This window comes from Aquarana catesbeiana, linkage group LG06 (assembly GCF_042186555.1).
Source record: "Aquarana catesbeiana isolate 2022-GZ linkage group LG06, ASM4218655v1, whole genome shotgun sequence".
Classification (NCBI taxonomy): domain Eukaryota; kingdom Metazoa; phylum Chordata; class Amphibia; order Anura; family Ranidae; genus Aquarana; species Aquarana catesbeiana.
Genome location: NC_133329.1, coordinates 317,442,566 through 317,469,035, shown reverse-complemented (window position 1 = coordinate 317,469,035; position 26,470 = coordinate 317,442,566). Strand labels below are relative to the sequence as shown.

At 42.7% G+C, this 26,470-nt stretch overlaps 1 protein-coding gene across 2 annotated transcripts in view; it reads right to left on the bottom strand.

Moving 5' to 3' along the window:
* The window catches only part of SLC19A1 (solute carrier family 19 member 1), a 40,163-nt gene extending 18,068 nt beyond the window's left edge, over positions 1-22,095 (bottom strand). For both annotated transcript variants that reach the window (XM_073633726.1, XM_073633727.1), the window contains exons 1-2: positions 21,942-22,095; positions 15,359-15,611 (exon numbers count right to left, since the gene is read on the bottom strand). In XM_073633726.1, the coding sequence (XP_073489827.1) occupies positions 15,359-15,598 (240 nt within the window). In that variant the 5' untranslated portion in view covers positions 15,599-15,611; positions 21,942-22,095. The remainder of the gene's footprint in view (positions 1-15,358; positions 15,612-21,941) is intronic.
* Between the last annotated feature and the right edge of the window lie 4,375 nt (positions 22,096-26,470).

The window sequence follows — 26,470 nt, the reverse complement described above, 5'->3', positions numbered from 1 at the left end:
TTTTAGGCCTCTTTCACACGGGGCAGATCAGTCATGATCCGCCCCGTGAACACACGCTGGCTCAGCGGGGATCGCTCCGCCGATCCCCGCTGAGCAGGAAGATGACAGGTGCATCGCTGCACGCTGTGCAGCGACGGACCTGTCAGAGCGCCGCTCTCCCCTATGGGGGGATCGGATGATGACGGTCCGTAGTGTCCGTCGTCATCCGATCCGATCCGAAAACGGAGGGAAAAGTAGGTTTTTCCTCCGTTACACTTTTCGGATCGGAGCGGGGTCGGATGTCAGCGGACATGTCACCGCTGACATCCGACGCTCCATAGGGATGACTGTATGTCCGTTTTTCATCCGAAAACGGATGGATGAAAAACGGACATACGGATCATCCGTGTGAAAGAGGCCTAACTGATGTGTGCTGATGAGGTGGCACTAATATGCAGCACTGATGGGCCTAAATCATTGCACCGATCATCAGTGCAGATCCCCTCTGTCAGGAAAGCCGCTCATCGGTTCTCCTGTACTCACGTAGGGGAATGCTGGTACCTGAGCGTTTATGTATTATCAAGAATTTTGGGCATTACTCAGGTTTCAAAGTTAATTGGTCCAAATCACATACAGTAAAACTTTGGATTGCAAGCATAATAAGTTCAGGAAACATGCTTGTAATCCAAAGCACTTGTATATCAAAGCAAAGTTCCCCATAAGAAATAATGGAAACTAAGATGATTCGTTCCACAACCATTTATTCACAATTCCTTCAGTTTATAGTCCATATAAAAAGATTATAGCAATGTGATAGGTTGTGTAACCATAAAATGTCCATCCACAAATGGAAACCTCCACAACGGGATTAAAAGCAAAATCCAGCAGGAGCTACAGAGTATAAAAGAGAAGACAGGCGCCTCTAAGAGTGTAGCAATACGGTTACATTTAATGAAGGCACAACATTTAGCAACTCACATGGTTGAGGATTAAAAGAGGCACATCTAAGTATGCAGTCATCCGGGGTAAAGATGTCAACATAGACCATCCCCCACACCGCCGGCTCTCACCGCTGTCAGTCTGCAATCGTGACCGGGAAGACTACCCTGCAGTACAGCGATTTGAAATGGAGGCTTGAAAAGCTTGTGGAGCGCAACGTGGAAGAGATGACGTCGATGGCGGTGCGGAGGACAATGTGGACAGCTTTACCCCGGATGCCTGCATTCTTAGATGTGCCTGTTTTAATCATTACCATGCTAGTTGCTAAATGTTGTACCTTCATTAAATGTTGCCATATTGCTACACTTAGAGGCGCCTCTCCTCTTTTATACTCAGTCGTGATGTGACACTACTCATATAATCAAGACATCGCTTGTTTATCAAGTCAAAAATGTATCTAGTCAAAAAAAAAAGTTGCCTGTTCTTGCAAAACACTCTCAAACCAAGTTACTCTTGGCCCAAGGTTTTATTGTCTATTCCTTATGGACCCGCCGTCCCCTTGCAGTCTACAAATGTAGTATTTAGGCATGGATAGTTAAATTTCCAAATTATTATTATATATTATAATAATAATTTGTTACCATGTATAATTTCATTTTGTACCAAAACCACACTGTAGCTTAAATGTCCTCTTATGCTTATAGGGAGAGTATATTTATTTAAAATTAATTTTCCTTCCTAAATTTTTGTATATTTTGTCCAACTCACCGAACTATTTCCCCAAGAGGGTATTCAAAGACATTGACTCTGTCTTCCCCATTTCTCTGGCCCCCTTAAATCAGCCATCTTTTCACTGGAGAATCTGCAGCTCCCCACTTCTCGAGGGGGTTTGGCCCTACCCAACCTCAGCTTTTACTATTATGGTGCTGAGTTGGTGGATTTTCCCTCAACTGAATAATGCAGCCACTACAATTGAAGCTGCAGTGGTCTCTTTGTATGAGATGTTAGCCAGCCACTCCCCCTACTGTAACGGGCGCTTCTATCTTAAAAGTATCAGTGAAAATATAGATCCAGTGTTTGTTCATACTGTCTGATTTGGCACATACTGGTTCTCCTAATCAACCTATCTGGATTAACATTAAGTTTCTACACTTTTTTGCCCCTCCAGATGGTCTGGTTCAGTCGGACAGACCAACATACGCATGGGCCGAATGTTGGACGTTTTTTTTGAACCAGCTATTGCCTCCTGACATTCGGCTCGTGCGTACGAGGCTTAAGTATGGACAAACCATTTCCCTCTATAGTGTGTACTCATCCTAATTAAGACCACTAAATGTCAATTCTGTCTGCCGCTTCATTCTTCCAGCATCACTCACGTCTGAAAAGTTTTCCCGACATCAAGAAAGAAACATTAAAAAAAAAAAAAAGGGGGGGGGAATGACAGGGGAGGGATCTCCAGCTAATTGACAGCCTCAGCTCTGTTCCCGTGTGCTGTGTAGAGGGGTGTGTGTGTGTGTGGGAAGGTGTACCTAAAGATACCTGCGGCTTCGAATTGCTGCTGAATCAATTTGGACTTCGAGCAGTGTTAATTTTGTAGACTAAAACATTTTAGTCGACTAAATGAATACTATTTTAGTCGACTAAAACGAAAACAATTGAGATGACTAAAATACAACAAACTAAAATCCCATTTTAGTCAAAAAAGACTAAGCCTAAAACTAAATCTAAATTGGACTTTAAAATGAACACTGGTCTGTAGTGCATGGTCACACCTCAATATCATAAATAACAGCATATTAGATTTTTCACTCCAGCGGTATATGAGTTTGAAAATTGTAGAGAAATGTTAACTAAATGCATTACAATTCAATTACACCCATTCGATTTTAGTCGACTAAAACTAACACAATTGCAGAAGACTAAAATGGAACTAAAACTAAAATGCCATTTTAGACCCAAGACTAAAACTAAATCGAAAATGTGCTGCCAAAATTAACACCGACTTCGAGAGGTACACCTTTACAACTGTAAATTAGAGAAGGCCCTACTTCACATAGTCCATACACATCACCTCTACTTTTTATCTTCTTCTGGATAAGAAATGTCCCCCATTACTCAAAGCATAAGACACAATGGCAATATGATATCCCCGTTATCCCTGAAGAAAACTGAGTAGAGTTTTTAACTCATATTTTGACATGGGTATTTCTGCCAGAGATAAACTCATTCAATTAAGATATTTACATAGAGCATATAGTATTATATCCCACAATGATTTCTTCAAATGCAAAAAAGAGGGACGCATCTACCCGTCATAAATATTCCAAACTACCTGGTGACTTTCTTTGTATGGTTTGCAACTGTGACAGAATCAGGCCCTTTTGGTCTCAAATTACTGCCTTTACTTCTACTACCTTTGAATTACCCAACATCTGTACACCTAAGTGGTGTCTCAAAAAGAAGGACTCATAGGTAAACCCTGTGCGCAAATAGCACTTGCAATGTATAGAAGTGTTAGATATATGAATAACCGTGCAATTAGCCAAAAACCTGTGTAAATCACCCCAGAGTGATTCCCTCCCTGTATGAAACTTGCAATATAATCCAATAATTATAAACGTGCTGAGATTACAAAAGTCCATTCAGATCAAAAGCAATGTATAGTAATAGTGTTCAGTCCCAATTGCATGTGCAATCTTCCACATATAATAAAGTGCCTTGTGCTTTTCTTCATAGAATAGTATGTTCCACTCCAGTGCCACCACGTGGATCATTTGGGTCCCCCCACTCACCAGATGTAGTTGACCCTCTTGTCATATGACAAAGAGGAGTCAAAGATTGCTTTGGTGGTCTCTCATCGACTGGGAGTATTCACCAATATCCTTTTCTCGCAGTGGTCTTTCGTGGCAAGTAAAGTAGATTTATGGAGAAAAAAAAAAAAAAAGAGAAGGAAGGGCCTCTCATTGTGTAAAATGTTTCCAATTTTATAAAAAAAATAGTTTAAAAATGGTTACATACAGCAAAATGATGTAACAATTAAAAACAAGGGTATCCCTTCCCCTTAGACAGCGGAAGCCGCGGGCTGCTCTAAGTCTGCATTCACACCTGAGCGTAGCGTTTTTGAGCGTTTCTTCCGGCGTTTTGTCGCACGTTTTTTCGGGCATATTTGCGCATTTCCATGCAGCGTTGTCCGGCGTTTTTGAGCTTTGGCATTTTTTTTATTAGCCAATAGGAAAAATGATCATCTGTTTCATCATTTGTTGCTATGTTGTTAGATTTTGTCATCTGTTTCCTGCTCCAAAAACGCCCAAATCTGCCCGATTTGCGCGAAAAAAAGGGTCCAGAACTTGTTGGAGCTTCAGGCGTAGGGCTTCAGGCCACTTGGAGTGGAGATGTGAACCATCTCCATAGAAAATAATGGATTTTTTCCCCTCAAGCGTTTTGTAGCTTCAGGCTTCAAGCTACAAAACGCTCAGGCATGAATGCGGCTTAAGTGGTATCTGTTGGGCATTTTCAAAGTTCTGAATACCAGTGCCACACTGTCAGAACTTTTATGAAGAAAATAGGTATATTTTATCATTTCAATTCTGGGTCCGAGACAGATACCAAAAGAGCAGAGACCAATATCTTTAAGTTTCCCACAAGACATTCTGTTTTTCTCAACTGGAAATGCTGGGGATCTGTAAACAAGCCTGCTTACTAGGGATGCACCAATATCATTTTTTTTTTTTTTTTTTTTACAATGAGTCCGAGTACTGATACTTTTTTTTTAGTACTCTCCAATACGGATACCTACCGCAACTGTATTGTTTTAAATTCAGCTGTCAGCAATGGTACAAAGTACTGAAAAGTTATTTACAAATGAAATAAAGATTTTTTAAATTTTTTTCAATGTGAAATGTGTAAATTCAGGGTTATTAAGGGGTTAAACAGAGGAACATTTGTTCATCCCTTTGACCTGCAGATGAAGAAACAGAAATATACATGTTTCTTTTTATTTTAGTGTTTCAGGGCTGAGCAATGTTGTTAATAAACATTGCGCTGGTTTTCTTTTTTTTTTTGACAGCTCCAATTACCGGACTTCTTTAACACGGGGGAGACCCACTGACAGCTCAAAGAACAGAGCCTGAAAATATCGGTTTCAGGTATTGGTGCATTTGCACGAGTAACAATACTTGTGCAAATACTCGGTATCGGCACCAATACTAGTATCGGTGCAACCCTACTGCTTACACAACTCATGATAGGAACAATGGGTTTCTGATATACCCAGGGACCAGAAACAAACTGACTGATATTTGCAAGGATCTCCAGGTCCCATAAATGTGGAGTGTGAAGACACCTGGTATGTGTGTATAGGTAGACTTGTGGGCAAAACAGATTAACAAGCCTGGTTATCCAGTGACTAACCACTGTCTGAGCTTTGAGACAGACAAACACAGGATGAGACCCGTTCACGGAAGGAACGGTTTGTAACAATTTTGCTAGCTCAAAGCATTTATATAAATACAAGTCATTTTACAAACTCTATATTGCAAGTCATCAGGAAGCCCTTATTACCCTGTATGATATAGAGATATATGCACTCACTATTAAAGTGGAGGACCACCCTGAAAAAAAAAAAAAAAAAAAAAATTCACCAAAATTCCTAAAAAAAAAAAAAAAAAAAAAAAAAAAAAAAATGTAAAAAAAACATTTGAAAAAAAAAAAATTAAACTTATCTAAACCCTTGTTGCTAGGCAGTCTTCCTAATCTGCCTCTTCCTTTTCCGTAGCGTGTTCTGCTCCTCGGTGAGCGGCCCCGTTGTCTTCTGGGAACTGTGTGTATTCCCAGAACACCACGGGGCCATTCACAGAGCGCTTGCGCAGTAGAAAACTGGCAGTGAAGCCGCAAGGCTTCACTGCCTGTTTCCCTTACCTAGGATGGCGGTGCCGGGACCCAAGAGCCGAGGGACGGGTCGGCCTCGGGCGGCCGACATCGCAGGCACCCAGGACAGGTAAGTACTTATTTAAAGTCAGCAGCTACAGTTTTTGTAGCTGCTGACTTTTAATTTTTTTTTTTTTTTACGGCCGGAATCCCGCTTTAAGTACATCTATTCAATTGCTTGGCAACACAAATTGCTAATCAGCCAATCACACGGCAGTAACTCAATGCATTTCGGCATCTAGACATGGTGAAGAGGACTTGCTGAAGTTCAAACCGAGCATCAGAATGGGGAAGAAAGGGGATTTAAGTGACTTTGAACGTAGCATGGTTGTTATTGCCAGGGGGGCTGGTCTGAGTATTTCAAAAACTGCTGATCTACTGGGATTTTTATGCACAACCATCTCTAGGATTTACAGAGTATGGTCCAAAAAAAGAGAAAATATCCAGTGAGCGGCAGTTGTGTGAATGAAAATGCCTTGTTGATGTCAGAGGAGAATGGGCAGACTGGTTTGAGATGATAGAAAGGCAACAGTAACTCAAATAACCATTTGTTACAACAAAGGTATGCAGAATACTAGAGGTCGACCGATATGGGTTTTTCTCTGGCCGTTGCTGATATTTAGAAATTGCAGTGGCCGATGGCCGATATATGATGCCGATTTTTTTGGGCTGATATGTTAAGCTGATTTTTTTTTTTCCCTTCATCTCATAAAATCTAACAGTTAGACCCCTTTTACAATGGGGCGTTTTTCAGGCACTTTTGGGCTAAAAATAGCGCCTGTAAAGTGCCTGTAAAACGGCTCCCCTGCAGTCTCAGTGTGATATCCCGAGTGCTTTCACACTGAGGCGATGCGCTGGCAGGATGTTAAAAAAGTCCTACAAGCAGCATCTTTGGAGCGCTGTATACCGCTCCTCCACCACTCCTGCCCATTGAAATGAATGCACATCGCTGCCGAAGTGCCTACAAAGCGATTCCGCAGCGGTGCTTCACGGCGAATTTAACCCCTTCCTCGGGCGCTATCTGGGTTATAAGAGCCCCGCTAGCAGCCGAATAGCGCCGCTAAAATGATGGTAAAGCGCCGCTAAAACTAGCAGTGTTTTACCATCAACGCCTGCTCGCTCCAGTGTGACAGCAATCTTAAGTAATAAGTGATACAGAAAATTTTTACATTTAAACATTTATTAAAACAAAACAAACCTCCAATCAGTTCACTTGTATGTATAATTTAGATTTAAAAAAAAAAACTATATCTTAAATATTAAATACACAAAAACAGGTAATCAAAACTTTTGGACGAAAAAAAATAAATGGGCTAACTTTACTGCTTAGTTTTTTTTTTTTTTTAATTCATTAGTTTATTTTTTCCAAAAAAAATTGCGTTTGAAAGACCGCTGCGCAAATACCGTGTGACATAAAATATTGCAGCAACCGCTATTTTATTGCCTAGGGTCTCTACTAAAAAAAAAAATATATATAATTTTTGGGGGTTCCAAGTGATTTTCTAGCAGAAAATATTGGATTTTTACTTGTAAGTAATAAATGTCAGAAAAGATTTAGTCTTTAAATGGTTAAACTGAGAGCTCCTCCACAGTTCATTGACAAGTAGTATCTTTTTAGCTTCTTTTATCAGAGACTTGGCAGGCTGCCCAGAGAGGAGAGAAGTGGAAGACTTCAGTTCACACTAAGGCAGCACAACTTGCAGCAGGACTGCCTCAGGCGACCTGCACAGGACAGGAGCTGGCGACTTGCGAAGTCACCTGACAAGTCGTCCCAGTGTCATTTGCAAGTCGCGCTGAAGTTATAATCAGCCTTTTTTATCAGCACAATCGGCCGATGCTGATTAAACGCCAAATATCTACAGAATACCACCTGTGAATGCACAACACATCGAACCTTGAAGCAGATGGGCTACAGCAGCAGACGACCACACCAGGTGCCACCTCTGTCAGCTAAGAATAGGAAACTGAGGCTACAATTTGCACAGGCTCACCAAAATTGGACAATAGAAGATTGGAAAAACATTGCCTGTTCTGATGTGTCCATTTCAGCTGCAACATTCAGCTGGTAGGGTCAGAGTTCACAATGACAATGAGTTCACTGTACTCCAATGGCCTCCACAGTCACCAGGTGACTCAATTCAATAGAGCACATTTGGGATGTGGTGGAATGGGAGATTTGCATCATGGATGTGCAGCCGACAAATCTGCAGCAACTGTGTGACACTATCATCTCAATTTGAACCAAAATCTCTGAGGAATGTTTCCAACACCTTGTTGAATCTATGTCATGAAGAATTAGAAGGCAGTTCTGAAGGCAAAAAGGGGTCCACCCGGGTACTTGCAAGGTGTACCTAATAAAGTGGCCGGTGAGTGTAGATCGAGCTGTCTGGGGAGACTCCCACTCCCTGGAGCAGAAACTGGTGTCTCTGAACAGGCTCAGCAATGGCTCCAAGCTGGACACCACCTCGCAGGGGATCCCCCAGGTGCTCCAGTTCCCCCCCCCGGATGGGCTCCGAGTCGGGTCTGGGCAGCTGAGAGCCCGCTACCCCCAGGACAGCTGGTGTACACATCAGTGCCCCATCGGTGCAGCCTCATCAGTGCCCATCACAGCACATTAGTAAAGAAGAAAAATTACTTATTTGCAAAATTTCATAACAAATTAATAAAAAGTTTGTTTTTTTACATTTTGGTCTTTTTCGTGTATTTGGCAAAAATAAAAACCCAGCGGTGATTAAATACCACCAGAAGAAAGAAGAAAAAATTATAAAAATGTCATTTGGGTACACTATTGCATGACCGCGCAATTGTTATTCAAGGTGCGGTGCTGAAAGCTGAAAATTGGCCTGGGCAGGAAGAAGGTGAAAGTAACCAGTAGGCAAAAGGTAAAAAAAAAAAAAAGAAAGTCTCCTAGATTCAAAGCCAATTTGTCAAGCCCTAACAAAGACCCACCTAATATCAGCAGTGTGTGGAGAAAACTGATTAACCAAAACCTAACCTTGTATAAACAAACATATGAGCTCAGAGGATGCCCTGGGAAATTACAAGAGAAGTATGGCCTTTTTTTTGTTTTGAAATCATACTTATCTATGTGGATGCAACATCGATGCGATGCTGCATCTGTCCCCTGCCGTCTAAGGCTGAGAACTGAGTGATCAAACATCGCTGATCGTTCAGTTCCCCCTGCTGCTCTGAGCAGAGAGCCGTGATTGTCAGTCTTCGGCTCTCTGCTCTAGCCCCCTCCCTGCGCACTCACTGGGGCACTGAGCTGTGGAAGGGGCGGGAGCGGCTGGCTTAGGCTCTCAGCAGCTCATTGAGAGCCTGAGCCGGGTGCTGATCCAGGGTCCTGGGTGGATCCTGACCATATGGCTGCAATCTTTCCCCAGCCTTGACTGGCTCTGTGACGTCAGCAGACAGCGGGCTTTAGCTGTTGGACTGCACAACTGTGATCCACAGAAGTGGGGCCAAATGAGCTTTGGCTGTACTTCTCCTTTAAGATCTGGGGTACCGGGCTGGACAGTCAGGACACCTAGAACAGTCTTCTCTCACCGATTACAATTCTACCCTAAAACTTCCCTAATTCACTATGCTCTGGGATTGGTACCAAAATCACATGACACACTGATTTTTTTTCCCTTTCCATATTCTCTTAGGAAACTGGTATAGCACATAAGGTAAATGTTTTTTTTTTGTTTATGATTTTTCTCTATTTCTGACCAACTGTTCATATTTCATCAGCTGTTTTTCTGGACTATAATCTGGCAATATTCTTGATGTATAGAACAATGTTAATATGCCTTTATGTCTTCTAGATGCATTAAAAAAAAATAAGCAGTGAAAATGTTTACGGGTTCTCTTGTCAAAGGATGTATTTTGTTCAGTCGCTCTTGCCATTTCTAGAAGCTTTGTGCAAACCTGGTTCACCAACCTGCTCATTGGACAGAGGTGATGATGGCAATTCATTGTTCAGCAAACCAGAAAACGAAAAAAAAATCCTGGCTGTGCAGTGTGGCAAATGTCTGTAAATCAAACAATGGGCTGTACAGAATTGCAAATCTGTGGTAAGCAGGGTGGATAAAAATCAATGATTTAAAAAATTAAATAATAATCAGTTTTTTTGTTTTTTATCAAATTTATTTTAATAAAATTCTTTGGAGTAATTATCGATCTAAAAAGAGTTTTTTTTATTAAAGATAAATTAATAATTTTGTTTATTCCGGCATGAAATGGAGCTTAGTTATGTAGCATGAGGCTGTATATTTTTGGTAAACTCATTCAATGAATCCAAGCTCTGCAAGCTGAGATGACATGCACTGCATTGACTGAAATGGTGTGAATCGCAGTAACCATGAGATAAAAAAGTTCAGGAATATTCCTTTATCCCATTGTTTTACAAATCTATGTACACTGCACACTGTATGATTGAATCGGTTCTGACATCGTTGTTTTAGGGGACAGGTTACACGCTGACACTAGTTGGGATATGGCTATGGGAGATTGGATCGGATTGGACTGATTCGGTCACTGTCTGTCACAGACTCACTGACCTGAGCTGCATTCAGAGAGCCATCAAACTCATACCACTGGAGGACTGCTCGGTGTGACAACAAGCCCGCATCGCACTGCCGCCAATCACAGGGCAGGGGGCGCCCAGAATCGGACCTGCTGGCTGCTGTGCCGTCTTCTTGAAGAGATCTGGCCGGGACCCCAGGGGAGTGGGAATCAGCTTTGCTGAACGCTTACCATGCCTTTAAAAAACAGGGAAACATTTGTTTTTCTTTAGGATTACATCCATGTGTTTTTCAAGCCCAACTGAGACAGAAGGTTGTACATCCAAAAAGACCCAACGCCTAAACACGTGTGAAGTAACTTGGTATATGCAAAGACATGTACATCTGGGAGCTAATACAACCTCTCAACAAAATGACTGGCCCAAGAGAGGAAGGCTCTGAAGACTTCCTACAATGTAAAGAAAACGGACATTCTTCTGAGGACAATGAGGTTCACATTTTGAACACAACAGACAACTGGTCAACCAAAGATATGAAAAAGGCCATCTACATCAATCTGACAACCATCCCTTAACAGGGATAGCATTTGGTTTTTTACATCTCGACCTTGGCAATTTGACAGCAATTCCCAGCTTCAGCTATGCAAACTGAACTACCACCTACCATCCTGGATTTTCTGGCACTATTGAATTAGATTTTATTTTTTTGTAAAAAAAAAAACCTAAAAGGGTTCCACAAACTTTCACACCTCCCATCATGTTCTTAATCCACATCTGGTGTAACCCCTCCATTGTGAGTGAAAAAATGTGACCAGGTTACCCATGTGACTACAAATGATGGCACTTATTACAAGTGAAGAAGCTGGGAAATGTCTTTTCGTAATAAAGATATTACTACCTAGTTATTTTTTTTACCTTAATGCAGGGAACGTATTTCACGAAGGTGAAAAAAATGTGTAGGCTTTAGAACCAGTCCATCTGAATGTGACCAACTACTATTAGCTATGGATCAGCTGTGATTTACAGCATTTGGCACAACATACTGCTCCCATATTACGCAGCAAGTGCTAAGATGGTAAAATGTTTGTGACCAGATGACTGAAGTCTGGTTTTAAAAGAACGGACAAAGGTTACAGTTCACATGCTTTCACAGCAGCTTATAACATTCCTCAGTAAGTAAAGTATGCAAGAAAGTCTTTGTGCATGTTGGCCAAATATCCTGATTACAGTTCACTGAAATCACTGCTCTGCAACATCAAGAAAGGTAGACAAGACACATTACAACAGGAGAGGTTCTCACCCATTACTAATGAGACAGAGTGAAGTGCAGCAGCCCAGAGTAACCAATAGACAAGAATTCTCTAATTAAATGGGTTACCATCCTGTGTACGTGGCCCGATAGAACACCTTTGGGATGCATTAAAGCAAAGACTGCGAGCCAGACCTTCTCATCCACATCAGTGCCTAACATCACAAATGCGCTTCTGGAAGAATGGTCAAACATTCCCATAGACACACTCCTAAACCTTGTGGACAGCCTTCCCAGAAGAGTGGAAGCTGTTATAGCTGCAAAGGGTGGGCAAACTCAACATTGAACCCTACGGACCAAGACTGGGATGCCATTAAAGTTCACGTGCGCTTAAAGGCAGGTGTCCCAATACTTTCGGTAATATAGAGTGTATGTCTATACAGTATCTCACAAAAGTGAGAACACCTCTCACATTTTTGTAAATATTTTATTATATCTTTTCATGTGACAACACTGAAGAAATGACACTTTGTTACAATGTAAAGTAGTGAGTGTACAGCTGTAACAGTGTAAAGTTGTTGCCCCCTTAAAATAACTCAACACACAGCCATTAATGTCTAAACCACTGGCAACAAAAGTGAACACACCCCTAAGTAAAAATGTCCAGATTGGGCTCAAAGTGTCAATATTTTGTGCAGCCACCATTCATTTCCAGCACTGCCTTAAAAGTGGTTGTAAGCCCTTACAGACCACTTTTGACTAGTCAAGCCTATAATAAAGCTTACCTGTAGGTACCATGGATATCTCCTAAATCTCTTAAACCTGCACGGTTTAGGAGATATCTACTGTATCAGCATGTGTCCACATCATCGGTACAAGCACAGAGGAAATGGACCACGCGTGTCGTTTCTTCAGCTGATGTGCCGTTACCGGCGGTTCCCGCACAGGAGTGACATCATCGCAGCTCCGGCCAATCACAGCACCAGAACCCACGATACCCGGAAATAACTACCCGGAAATAAACACAGTGTGCCAGGTCTGCTATGCATACTAGCTCATTATGCCTTTGTCTTGCAGGTTTTTTTTTTTTTTTTTTCGTCGGTTTACAACCACTTTAACCCTCTTGGGCATGGAGTTCACCAGAGTTTCACAGGTTGCCACTGGAGTTCTCTTCCACTTCTCCATGATGACATCACCGAGCTGGTGGATGTTAGAGACCTTGCGCTCCTCCACCTTCCGTTTGAGAATACCCCACAGATGCTCAACAGGGTTTAGGTTTGGAGACATGCTTGGCCAGTCCATCACCTTTACCCTCAGCTTCTTTAACAAGGCAGAGGTCGTCTTGGAGCTGTGTTTGGACTCGTTATGTTGGAATACTGCCCTGAGGCCCAGGCTTCAAAGGGAGGGGATCATGCTCTGCTTCAGTATGACACAGTACACGTTGGCATTCATGGTTCCCTCAATGAACTGTAGCTCTCCAGTGCCGGCAGCACTCAGGTAGCCCCAGACCATGACACTCCCACCACCATGGTTGACTGCAGGCAAGACACACTTGTCTTTGTACTCCTCACCTGGTTGCTGCCACACACACTTGACACCATCTGAACCTAATAAGTTTATCTTGGTCTCATCAAACCACAGGACATGGCTCCAGTAATCCATGTCCTTAGTCAGCTTGTCTTCAGCAAACTGTTTGCAGACTTTCTTGGGCATGATCTTTAGAAGAGGCTTCCTTCTGGGAGACCAATTTGATGCAGTCTGCGGCGTATGGTCTGAGCACTGACAGACTGACCCCCCCCCCCACCCCTTCAACCTCTGCAGCAATGCTGGCAGCACTCATATGTCTATTTCCCAAAGACAACCTCTGGCTATAACGCTGAGCACATGTACTCAACTTCTTTGGTCAACCATGGCGAGTCCTGCTCTGAGTAGAACCTGTCCTGTTAAACCGCTGTATGGTCTTGGCCACCATGCTGCAGCTCAGTTTCATGGTCTTGGCAATAGCCTAGGCCATCTTTATGTAGAGCAACAATTCTTTTTTTCAGATCCTCAGCAAGTTCTTTGCCATGAGGTGCCATGTTGAACTTCCAGTGAATGAGCGATAAAACCAAACTTAACACACCAGCTCTCCATTCACACCTGAGACCTTGTAACACTAACGAGTCACATGACACTGGGGAGGGAAAATGGCTAATCCGGCCCAATTTGGACATTTTCACTTAGGGGTGTACTCATTTTTGTTGCCAGTGGTTTAGACATGAATTGATGTGTGTCATTTCTTCAGTGTTGTCACATGAAAAGATATAAAAAAATATTTACAAAAATGTGAGGGGTGTATTATGTACTATATATATACACCATATTTAATCGGCGTATAACACGCACTTTTTTCCCCTTAAAATCAGGGGGAAATCCTGGGTGCGTGTTATACGCCGATCACCGCAATTTTGTGATCTATCGGAGCGATCGCCACGATCGCCGTCGATATTCACATAGCGTGTAGTTTTAAATATGGCGCCGCGGAATTCGGAGGGACTCGGCGGAGCTGAACGAGTGCCGCCGAGAACACAGTGACTGGGCGGAGCCGAGATACACATAGCCAAGGGTTCTCGGCGCCGTTCACAGTCACGCCCAGTCCCACCATTGAACGTGTGCTATGTCTATCATAGGGACTGGGCGTGACTGTGAACGGCGCCGAGAAGAGCCGAGAACCCTCGGCTATGTGTATCTCGGCTCCGCCCAGTCACTGTGTTCTCGGCGGCGCTCGTTCAGCTCCGCCGAGTCCCTCCGAACTCCATGGCGCCATATTTAAAACTACACGCTTTGTGTATGTCGGCGGCGATCTGTCCAAGCCTGTAATGGACACTGGGGGCAAGGCTGCACTGACCACTGGGGGCAAGGCTGCACTGGGGCAATGCTGCACTGACAAGGCTGCAATGGACACTGGGGCAAGGCTGCACTGACACTGAAAAGGCTGCAATGACACTGACAAGGCTGCAGATGGACACGATAAGGCTGCATTGATGGGCATTTAAATGTAAGTTTTTTTTCCTTAAACTTCCCTCCTAAAAGTTTTTTTCCTTAAAATTCCCTCCTAAACTTGGGGCGCGTGTTATACGCCGATAAATACGGTATATCTATCCTTACCTATCTCCAGTATCCAATACTAAAACACAACGGAAATGAAATGATGTTGTCAGACATGTCGTTTCCAGGTCAGTAACAGGAGGTAGAGGCCACTGGTCCCCCCCCCCCCATCCAGCAGGAGCTGCCATGCTTGTCCCAGGTCCACCGTGCAGAGCCCAAGATGATCATGCTGTGGCACTTGTGGAAGTAATCGGAAGGCTTCACATTCGCCCCTATCATGTACACTGGACCAACAATAAGCAGACAAGTTGGCTTAAATGTACACATGCTACTGACCGATATTGCATCCGAGAGTGTATTCAAAAAGTCCTTGAGCCCAGTGCCACTTTAAAACGAATGAATTTTTTGAAATGTCACCAAGTGACGCTTCATACATGTCTCTATAGAGTAGCATGGTGCTCTGCAGTAAAATGCTATATGTCTGCAGCTTATTTCAGCTCACTGAACCGCCTGTGTTGCAGTGTGAAAACAATGGTTTTCTATGGGTCCTAGCGGTGGCCTGCATTGATGCAGTGCAGTGCAGAAAATTGCAGGTCACCACAATGTGTGAACAAGCCCTAAATATACATACAGTATTAAAAAAATAAAAATACTAATATTCTGTGAAGTACCTGCTCTTTGGTAAAATTCCGTTCTGGGCTCAGTAGGTATGGTGTGATAAAGCTTTCTCCAGGACGTAGTTGGTTCATGAAGCCATAAAAACATAGATAAAATAGCAGACACTTCCATCGCTGGTCATCACCAGGTAAGGTGGACTGAACATCTGATGCAGACTGTGGTTCATCAACAGAAGACTGCAGATCTTCATTTGGAGGTTTAGGCTCTTCATCTCTTTCACAGTCTGAAGCCATCTACACATTAAACCTTTGCAATTAAGAGAAAAAACACACATCAGGAAAACTTTATCAGAATTGCTAATCCATTCTTGCACAAATGGATATTAAACCCTTCTATTCAGCCAGCAGGTGCATTGCATCATTGCTGAACAATGTCAGTTGTTTACAGAGCTTAAAGCAGAATTTCAACCATTAAATTATCTTCCTCCCCTTAATTACCTTTTTTTTTCGTCCTATATAGTGGTGCAACCTGCCACTTCTTGATTCCTCAACACGGTGAGGATGATGTAGGGATTGGTCACTTGCTGCCTCCTGGGATGTCCACATGACACATCACAGGAGGCAGTGTCTCAGTGAGCCCAAATACTTGTTGTATGTCTGTTCATGCGGGCAAGATCCTGTGGGATCATACAGGGACATATATTAAAGAAATGGAAAGTAGTTTTACCTAAGTAGAATGAAGCTTCTCTTTAACCATTTACCATCCTTAGGAGAAATTTATATTATATATACACACATAATAAAAAAAAATATATATATATATATATATATATATATATATATATATATATATATATATACACACACACATATATTTTTTTTTTTTTTTTTTTTAGGGATGCACAGGAATTTCGTCCGAAAATGGAGTTTTCGGCACTTTGCCGAAAGAGAAAACACGCTGATAATAGAGCCGAAAATGGGGCGGGGCCAACACGACAGAACACATTTCATCAGTGCGAACAAAATGGAGTCTCTTGTGCTTAAATGAACAATACAGTGAATGTCCATGTTAATACACACACACATTCTTTATTTTTATTTTTTTTAGAGCCTGCAATTGGCTTTCAGGCTGGGTTCACACTGGTACGACAAACACTCTGACATTGGGAGCTCATGTTGCATGACGTGTGAAAATCTATGTTTTAATGATTAATGATTTTAAAGGGAGATTTTAAGGGCGTACCCCCCCAAAATCCATACCAGACTCTTATCCAAGCACACAGCCTGGCAAGTCAGGAAAGGGAGTGGGGACAAGCAAGCGCCCCCTCCTGAACCATACCAGGCCACATGTCCTCAACATGGGGGGGTGGGTGCTGACAGCGCAAGGAGAAAAAAAAGCCGATCACCAGATTCTGTGCAAGGGACATCGGTCCCGAAGAGGAAGATGCACAGCCATCTCATCTGTGCCCACTAGTGTCACCTGCCACTGCCCACAGTGCCACAAATCAGTGCATAACAGTGCCAGCAATCACTGCCACCTATCAATGCCCACCAATGGTGCCAATCAGTGCCACCTAGCAGTGCTGCCTATCAGTGTCACCTACCAGTGTCCATCACTGCCACCTAGCTTGCACTGTAGGGCACTGATATCAGTGCCACCTATTAGAACCCTTCAGTGTCACCAATCAACACCCATCAGTGCCACCTCATCAGTGCCCATCAGTGCAAATTGTGGACAAGGAAAGATTACTCCTGCGCTTGTGAGGGTCTGTTTGGGTTTGAGAAAAGTAGTATTGTGAAATTATAGCAAAGCTGAAATAGATGGTGTTGCATGTCCCGCTGCCCAGAAAATGACCCCGGGATGGTCAGGTGAGGCTATATGGAGAGTGATGGATGAAGGGCGCGTGATCAGTTGCTCACATCAAAAAGTATAAAATTTATTCAAATGAAAAAGCCAATAAAGGCAAATAAAAGCAATTAAATAATGCCAATATTACGTATCAATACAAACAGGTAACAAAATATAAAAAACATGGAAATTTAAAGATAAAAATGGGTTAAAAGTATCATGAGCCCATATTGAGGCGGGTGTTTAGAGTTGGCTAACACGTTTCGAGGATAACCTCTTCATCAGAGCCTTTGAGAACCAGGGCGCAGTCTCTATGGGCCAGTAGGCCAAAATCTGTACATCAACATAATGGCTGGTTGGAAAAGATGGCCTGAAACGGGTAATATGGTTTTCTGTGTTCCATACCAGTCCACGTATAAGCGTTCTAGGTGGAGCAGAAATCAGAAAAAATATGAAAAAAAAAAAAATATATTAATATATATATATATATATATATATATATATATATATATATATATATATATATATATACACACACACACACAACCAAGCACACACGTATGCACAGACAATATAAATATAAAAATTATATAAAAATAAATATATAGAGAGACAAAATTCCAGCTAGAAATACAGTATGGAGCACATGGCAAGAAAGTGCAACACAGGAAACGCATGGTGAGTAAAAATGCATAAATCAATAAGTGGATATAAATACATAAATCAATAGATGGATATAATAGACGGGAAACACATATGTGTACAGAGAATTGGTAAAAGGTATAATATCTATCGGAATTTGGTAGGGGATTCGGTGTCCAAAAATAACATAGATGAGTGGTCAATGGTAGACCTTGAAGTAGTAAACAAGAAAGTCATAATATATATGTATATATATATGGATAAGTAAATAGGTATGACCTAAGGGTGTTGTTTTTTTAAGGTGTTATTTTAAATAAAACGACATATATGTTGGTAAGTGGAAAAGGTAAGTAGGGAGATGACAAACTGGTAACTTGTCATATGAAAACACACCTACCTATGTGGTAGTAGAAGGTGTGTGTGTTCTCCTTTAAATTTGTAGAGAAGGGATTGTAGGATGGTGTGAACCTGAGGGAGGGGTGAGGGAGAGAGGAAGCACTGTATTAAAACAAACCAGAATTGTGACCTGGGGGAGAGAGATCCCTCAGGACACTGACAAGCAGACACATCATGGCATATAGCTGAATGAATAGAGGGGCTGTGTACCTGTCACTGGCTGGATGAAAGGGAGATTATTCAGCCTGTCTGCGTCCTCCTGCTGTCCTGTATTATCCTTATTTATTTATATATATAAGTTTAATAATTTTTATATTTATATTGTCTGTGCATACGTGTGTGCTTGGTTATGTGTGTGTGTATATATATATATATATATATATATATATATATATATATATATATATATATATAGATAGATAGATAGATAGATAGAACACAGAAAACCATATTCCCCATTTCAGGCCATCTTTTCCAACCAGCCATTATGTTGATGTACAGATTTTGGCCCACTGGCCCATAGAGACTGCGCCCTGGTTCTCAAAGGCTCTGGTGAAGAGGTTATCCTCGAAACGCGTCAGCCAACTCTAAACACCCGCCTCAATATGGGCTCATGATACTTTTAACCCATTTTTATCTTTAAATCTCCATTTTTTTTATATTTTGTTACCTGTTTGTATTGATACGTAGTATTGGCATTATTTAATCGCTTTTATTTGCCTTTATTGGCTTTTTCATTTGAATAAATTTTATACTTTTTGATGTGAGCAAAAACAAAAATAAAAGCTGCGCTTAAGGTGAACCAAAAATACAATGTGATGAAAACTAAGCAGCCTGCATCAAGATCTAGTCTCCAAATCCCACCATAAATAATAATACAAAAAAGATGCGGCGCTAAGGACAAATATAGTGAATATGATACAATAACCAAAATATTAGTGCAAATTGAAAATTACATAATACAATGTCCCAAAACTAATGGGATAGATAGATAGAATCCAAGGCAAAACAAAGAGTCCGTGATAAATCAAGAAAGAGTGCAAAAAGGGGCCATAGCAGAGATGAGGGTGCAGTGGAGAGAATCTTCCGTAGTTCCTCACACCCGAGGTGAAATATCAAATATGCTCACCAGATCCCGTTGACCGCCATTACAGCGGTCAAAGACAGCACAGGGAATTTCGGGGCTCCCCACAACCTCAGCTCAATATTCCCGAAGAGCGACAGATGGTATCTCAGGATTCAAGAAGAGAAAGGAAAACCATCGCATAATATAGTCTGCACAGTCGTTTTATTAAAAGAATTGCACTTACAAATTCTCGTGGTAAAAACAGCATGTCACGTACGGCCAATCCCCAGACGACGTCCGCTAGTGACGAAACGCGTAGGGAGGAGCCTATGACGTCACCACGTCCGTACTCTGTGTAGGGCTTACACGAACCAGGAAGGCGGAGGCAGCAGACGGAGGCGCAGATTGTCAGCCGTACGTGACATGCTGTTTTTACCACGAGAATTTATAAGTGCAATTCTTTTAATAAAACGACTGTGCAGACTATATTATGCGATGGTTTTCCTTTCTCTTCTTGAATCCTGAGATACCATCTGTCGCTCTTCGGGAATATTGAGCTGAGGTTGTGGGGAGCCCCGAAATTCCCTGTGCTGTCTTTGACCGCTGTAATGGCGGTCAACGGGATCTGGTGAGCATATTTGATATTTCACCTCGGGTGTGAGGAACTACGGAAGATTCTCTCCACTGCACCCTCATCTCTGCTAGGGCCCCTTTTTGCACTCTTTCTTGATTTATCACGGACTCTTTGTTTTGCCTTGGATTCTATCTATCTATCCCATTAGTTTTGGGACATTGTATTATGTAATTTTCAATTTGCACTAATATTTTGGTTATTGTATCATATTCACTATATTTGTCCTTAGCGCCGCATCTTTTTTGTATTATTATTTTTGATGTGAGCAACTGATCACGCGCCCTTCATCCATCACTCTCCATATGCCCATCAATGCAGCCTATCGGTGCCCATCAGTGCAGTCTATCAGTGCAGCCTCATCAGCGTACATCAATGAAGGAGAAAAATTACCAGTTTGCAAAATTTAATAACAAAATATAAAACGGTTTTGTGTTTTTTTTTTGTTTTTTTTTTTAATTTCGGTCTTTTTTAATTTTTTTAACAAAAAAATAAAAAAACCCAGAGGTGGTCAAATACCACCAAAAGAAAGCTCTATTTGTGGGACAGTGTTGTATGACCGCACAATTGTCATTCAAAGTGTGACAGCGCTAAAAGCTGAAAATTGGTCTGGGCAGGAGGGGGGTTTAAGTGCCCAGTAAACAAGTGGTTAAACTTAGACAAAAAAGTGGTTCATTCCAAGCAAGCATTGCACAACTCCCCGATTAGGTGCAAGAAGTCACAGTCAGAACGAAAAGTGTCTCTGATACTTTGAATTGGCACAATACACGATGTGCTGTGGCTGTAAATTGAAGATCAACAACACCCCAGAAGCAGGTTGCAGATCGTGGTGCATTTGCTAGAATCGGATCGCATGGGTATAAACACCTGTGTGATACAATTACAGTGCAGCCCAAAAAAAAAAAAAAAAAGGTGCTTGCGTCTTATCGAGCCGATGCGATTAGAAAATAAATGGGCTCAAATGGCATTTACACAGGAATGTGGTGAGATTCCTGTGAGAATCTGATGTGATGCATCCGTGTGAACTCACCTAACGCCAGAGAAGTGGTGCAGAGACTTTATTCAATTCCCCTCAATATGTGTCCTAATAATAATTCACAGATCTGAGGGTATAATATGAAGAATCACCCGGATCATTGTGTGTGGACACTATAAATGGTCAGAGATTCTGTAATTAGAAATGGTCTCTCTGGATAGAACACCCCCAAATCTATCACACCCCCCCCCCCCCATGTGTATTACTCCTCTATGCATTCCCTGTACATAGAATTGTCCTCTCCTCTGTCTGCTGTGCCATGTGTACCCAATGTGTACCCAGTATGTGCCCAGTGTGTACCCTGTATATGCCCAGTATGTAGCCAGTGTGTACCCTGTATATGCCCAGTATGTAGCCAGTGTGTACCCTGTATATGCCCAGTATGTAGCCAGTGTGTACCCTGTATATGCCCAGTATGTACCCAGTGTGTACCCTGTATATGCCCAGTATGTAGCCAGTGTGTACCCTGTATATGCCCAGTATGTACCCAGTGTGTACCCTGTATATGCCCAGTATGTAGCCAGTGTGTACCCTGTATATGCCCAGTATGTACCCAGTGTGTACCCTGTATATGCCCAGTATGTACCCAGTGTGTACCCTGTATATGCCCAGTATGTAGCCAGTGTGTACCCTGTATATGCCCAGTATGTACCCAGTATGTACCCAGTATATACCCAGTGTGTACCCAGTGTGTACCCAGTGTGTACACTGTATATGCCCAGTATGTACCCAGTGTGTACCCTGTATATGCCCAGTATGTACCCAGTATATGCCCAGTATATACCCAATGTAGCCAGCGTGTACCCAGCTCCCTCCAGTGTATTGTCTGCACACCCCCTACACTGCATGACACCCCCACCTGTACAATGCCAGGGTCAGCACCACCTCAGGTGCCCCTCAATTTTATCATTACCTCAGGTGCCCCCTATAGTCATTACCTACCCAGGAAACCCCCCTGCACCTCCTATGGTCATTCCCCTTCTCTCCCTGTCCCCCCCGAGTTCCCCCCATACTCACTCCTCTGTGTCTTCTCGGACTCTGACACGCTTCCAGTCTGCACAAGTCCGCTGCACACTGACACTACATTTCCCAGGCTCCTTCGCGAGACTACATTTCCCGTCATGGCTGGGAACTCAATCGAACTTTACTGACAGTCTGAGGATGCGGACACTGCCACATGTGACAGGCAGAGAGCAGCGTGTGTGCGGGGGGCGGAGCGCACTATACATGTGGTGTATAGGGAGGGGCGGGTATGGGGGTGGAGCTCTGTGACAGTGGCTGGCACGGTGTGATTTCCAGAACATTGTCATTCACTACTAATGAACAAAGTGCAGTATAGGCCGTAGGCAATCATTGTCCTGATCAGTTGTGATGGGGCTGGAGTACCAGCACTGACCTATTACCAGCATTCCTCCCAACATTTTGAGATGGGAATGAGGGACACCTACTAGCAAATGTATGTAGGCATAGGACACGCCCCCTGCCACACCCCTTTAAAGGAGATTAAAAAAAAAAAAGGCTAACCCCTTGCCGACCAGCGCAGAATGCTATTTTTATTGTATTTATTTATATATACGTCGGCACGGCTGGGCAAATGGGCGTACAGGAACGTCCCCTTTAAATTGCGGCATTTCCACTCGATGTTCGCCAGGGGGCCCACAATGTCATGTATGTATGTAAACAAGGCATTTCCCTGTTCTGCCTAGCAACATGACAGATCTACTGCTCCCAGTCATCGGGAGCGGTGATCTCTGTCATGTTCTAGTGAGACATTTCCCCCCACAGTTAGAATCACTCCCTAGGACACACTTAACCCCTTGATCACCCCCTAGTGTTTAACCCCTTCCCTGCCAGCGTCCTTTACACAATAATCAATGCATTTTTATAGCACTGATCACTGTATAAATGTGAATGGTTCCAAAAATGTGTCAAAGCTGTCCGATGTGTCCGCCATAATGTTGCAGTACAAAACAGATTACAGCGCACACATTCAAGAATGACATTTATCCTGCAAGGCTAGTTAAAAACACCTGAACATACTCAAAAAAATACGGGGGTTTGGTCACACTATATGGTCATATAGTGCTAAGCCAACTTACTGCGACAAAGTACCCCGAATTAGTGGGTCCTACCCTAGTAATAGAATGAAACATCCTGCGTCTCAACCATGGGAGCCAAACTCCTCTACATGGGAGAACTGAAGGGATTCCTCCTATACACTGGTGGCCACTAATATGAGGTAATGAGGAGGGGGAGGGGTGTTCCAGCCCAAAAAACCTGGTCAGGGTCTACAACAATATACAAAAAAATATTTGGGGGCCATACCCTAAAATGCGTTTAAATTCAAGATGGTGCTGCTATAAGACCAACAAACAGTACAAAACAGATTACAGCGCACACATTCAAGAATTACATTTATCCTGCAAGGCTAAAAACACCTGAACATATTCAAAAAATATTTTTTTGTATATCGCCATAATGTCGCAGTCACGATAAAAATCGCAGATCACCGCCATTCCTAATTTAAAAAAAAAAAAAAAATGAGACAAACCTTGTAACACTGACGCGGTTGAATAAAATGATCAGCTTTTATTTATTCATGCAAAACCTTTATTCCAAAAAGTAAAACAACTCTTTGCTGTGCCGGTTATAAAAGAGAGAGCTGGAGTCCCTTCCCCTCCCACTCCCTCAACACTCCCTTCCACTCCCACAGCAGACTGACAGTGGTGATGTCTGCTGTGCTTCCTGTGTCCATTCCTCCAGAGTTATGTCTCACCTAATACATGAGGTATGTTATTGGCCAGATCACCAGGTGAAAACAGAAAAAAGAAAAGAAAAGAAAAGTAAACTGATGCAGCTGCCACATCTAATGACTGGTAATATAAATTGAAAAGGAGACAATTTCCCTTACAGTCTCCGAAACTATTATCATTATTATTATGAAATGAAGAGAAAACCGATTATCTCGGTACCTTGGACGAAATACACATGAGGTTGCATTAAAGTTTTTTTAATTTATACAAAAAGATGACTGGTAAGCTATAATATAATACACTTGTGGCTTTGGGTTTGTCCCATTTGGTAGATTACCTTTCACTTCCTGTCCCAAAGCTAAAACAGGAAGTGAAAGGAAATCCCTCCAAAGTGAGGGAATCCCCAGATGTCACCAGAACCAGTTTCCCAGCTGAAAGATTTCTCTTTCATTGAGAAAAAGCAAGGTTTACTCCAAATGGCACCCATGCCAAGAAAGTGACCTCCTGTGTTCAGTAAGCAGCAGGGCAGCTGCTTGGCACAGGACCTGGAAGCTAGCAGCAATCACTGTAATAGCAGTGGTTTCCAGCATTTAACGGGGACCGGCTAGTTATAGAGCATACTACATACTTACATTAGATTATACCTGGAATTCAGCTTTAACCACTTAAAGCGGAGTTCCACCCAAAAGTGGAACTTCCACTCGTTGTACTCCTCCCCCCCTCTGATGCCACAATTTGCATCTTTCAGGTGGGAGGGGGGACAGGGTACCTGCCTTTCACAGGTATCCTGTTCCACTTCCGGGAGCCTCATTGACGTCACCGCCCGGGCTCCCTCCTCCTCCCTCCTCCTTCCCCAGCCGCCAGTCCAGTAGGAGAGAGGAGCGGAGCCTCGCGCATGCGCAGTAGGGTTCCCGGCATGAAGCTGTAAGGCTTCACTGCCGGGTTCCCTTACTCGCAATGGAGGCGGCATGCACCCGACAGCTGATGGAAACATCAGCTGCGGTGCCGACATTGCTGGTCTCCAGGACAGGTAAGTGTCCGATTATTAAAAGTCAGCAGCTGCAGTATGTGCAGCTGCTGGCTTTTAATTTTTTGCAGCGGTGGGCGGACCTCCACCTTAAGGATCAGGCCTTTTCTGATACTGTTGTTTACAGTTAAAATCACAGTTTTTTACAAGAAAATTACTTAGAATATTTTTTTTTTTTTAGCAGAGACCCTAGAAAATAAAATGGAGATTGTTGCAATACTTTATGTCATACCGTATTTGCGCAGCGGTCTTACAAGTGCAATTTTTTTGGAAAAAAAATAAGAAAACACTAAAGTTAGCCCAATTTTTTGTATAATGTGAAAGATGATCTATCTATTTCATCTAGAAATGCCGAACTTTTGACACTTAAGGTTGAATTCTTCCAGGTTTTTTAGTTTCTGGAATCAAGCTGCATACTGGACAATTGTTGGTTATCTTTTTAGTTTGTTTGTTTCTGGTATAACAGCAGGGGGGGGGTTGACTGACCAGCACCATACTTTCTATGCAAATAATGCACCAATTGTATCCAGGAATTGCAAGTCTCTATGTGAGTTTTACCAACTTACTTCCTGGTCACTAGCTGAGTTTCCCTGGTTTTCATGCACTTTTAATTCTTTCAGTGGATAGTAGGATTAAGGTAGTATCATGGAATGTAAGGGGTTTGAACAACAAATTTAAGAGGCCAGCAGTGTTCCAATATCTTAAACAGGTTAAGCCACATATCGTCCTCCTGCAAGAGACTCACCTGGAGGGGAGTAAAGTAAATCCAGGCCCTAGATTCAAAAGGCATTTCACTCTACATATTCCACATATGCTAGGAGGGTCTCAATTCTGGTCTAAAAGGCTGTTCCATGTACAATCCACCAGGTGATTACGGATCAGGGGGGTCGATATGTGGCAGTGATACTGGACATCTTTTACTATAAAATATTGCTGGTAAACATATACTTACCCCCTCCTTTCCAAGCGAAATTACTGTATGACTTGATGGTTACACTAGCACCTTATATCCACCTCCCTATGCTACTCATGGGGGATTTCAATGGCATTTTGGACCCTGTATTGGACTCCTCCAAAGCCACTAGGTCAGCCTCGGTAGACCTTTGCTCCTGGGTATCTATGGCAGGCCTGACTGAACTGTGGCGTTGGAAGCACCCAAAGGACACGTCTTATTCTCATGTATCCTCCAAGCATTAATCATCAGCTAGAATTGATTTGATGTTTGGCAATGCTCCCATGTTAATGTACTTACAGGATTCAGAATATTTGGCTGGGGGAACCCCGGATCACAACCCACTCTTTATCACCTTAACTTTCCCATCCGGAAGGGAGGAGGGGAGGTTGGAAACTGGGATGGTTGCTGGAGGATCAGGTGGTCTCCCAAATACAACCCTTCATTGAAACATGCTGGTTAACCAATGCGGACTTGACCAAGCCGCCATTGGTGGGGGATGCATTTAAGGCAGTGGCACGGGGAGAGTGTATCTCTGCAATAAAGGCAGCCAGGAAAGAACACAACCAGGAGGGTGAGCTTCTCCTGGCCAAAGAGAGTGTGAGGATGCATGCCGACTCTCCATCAGAGGCTAATTATGTGTCCCTGTTGGGGACGTGGAGCACTTTGTCACTGCATTATACAAATCTTGCACATACTGAATATAGCCTAGGTGGAGGGCAGAGTCTATCTTTGCTGAAGGAGACAAAAATGGCAAACTATTGACCAACCTGGTAGCCGACCATAAAACTCCGGTTAGCATACCTGAAATAAG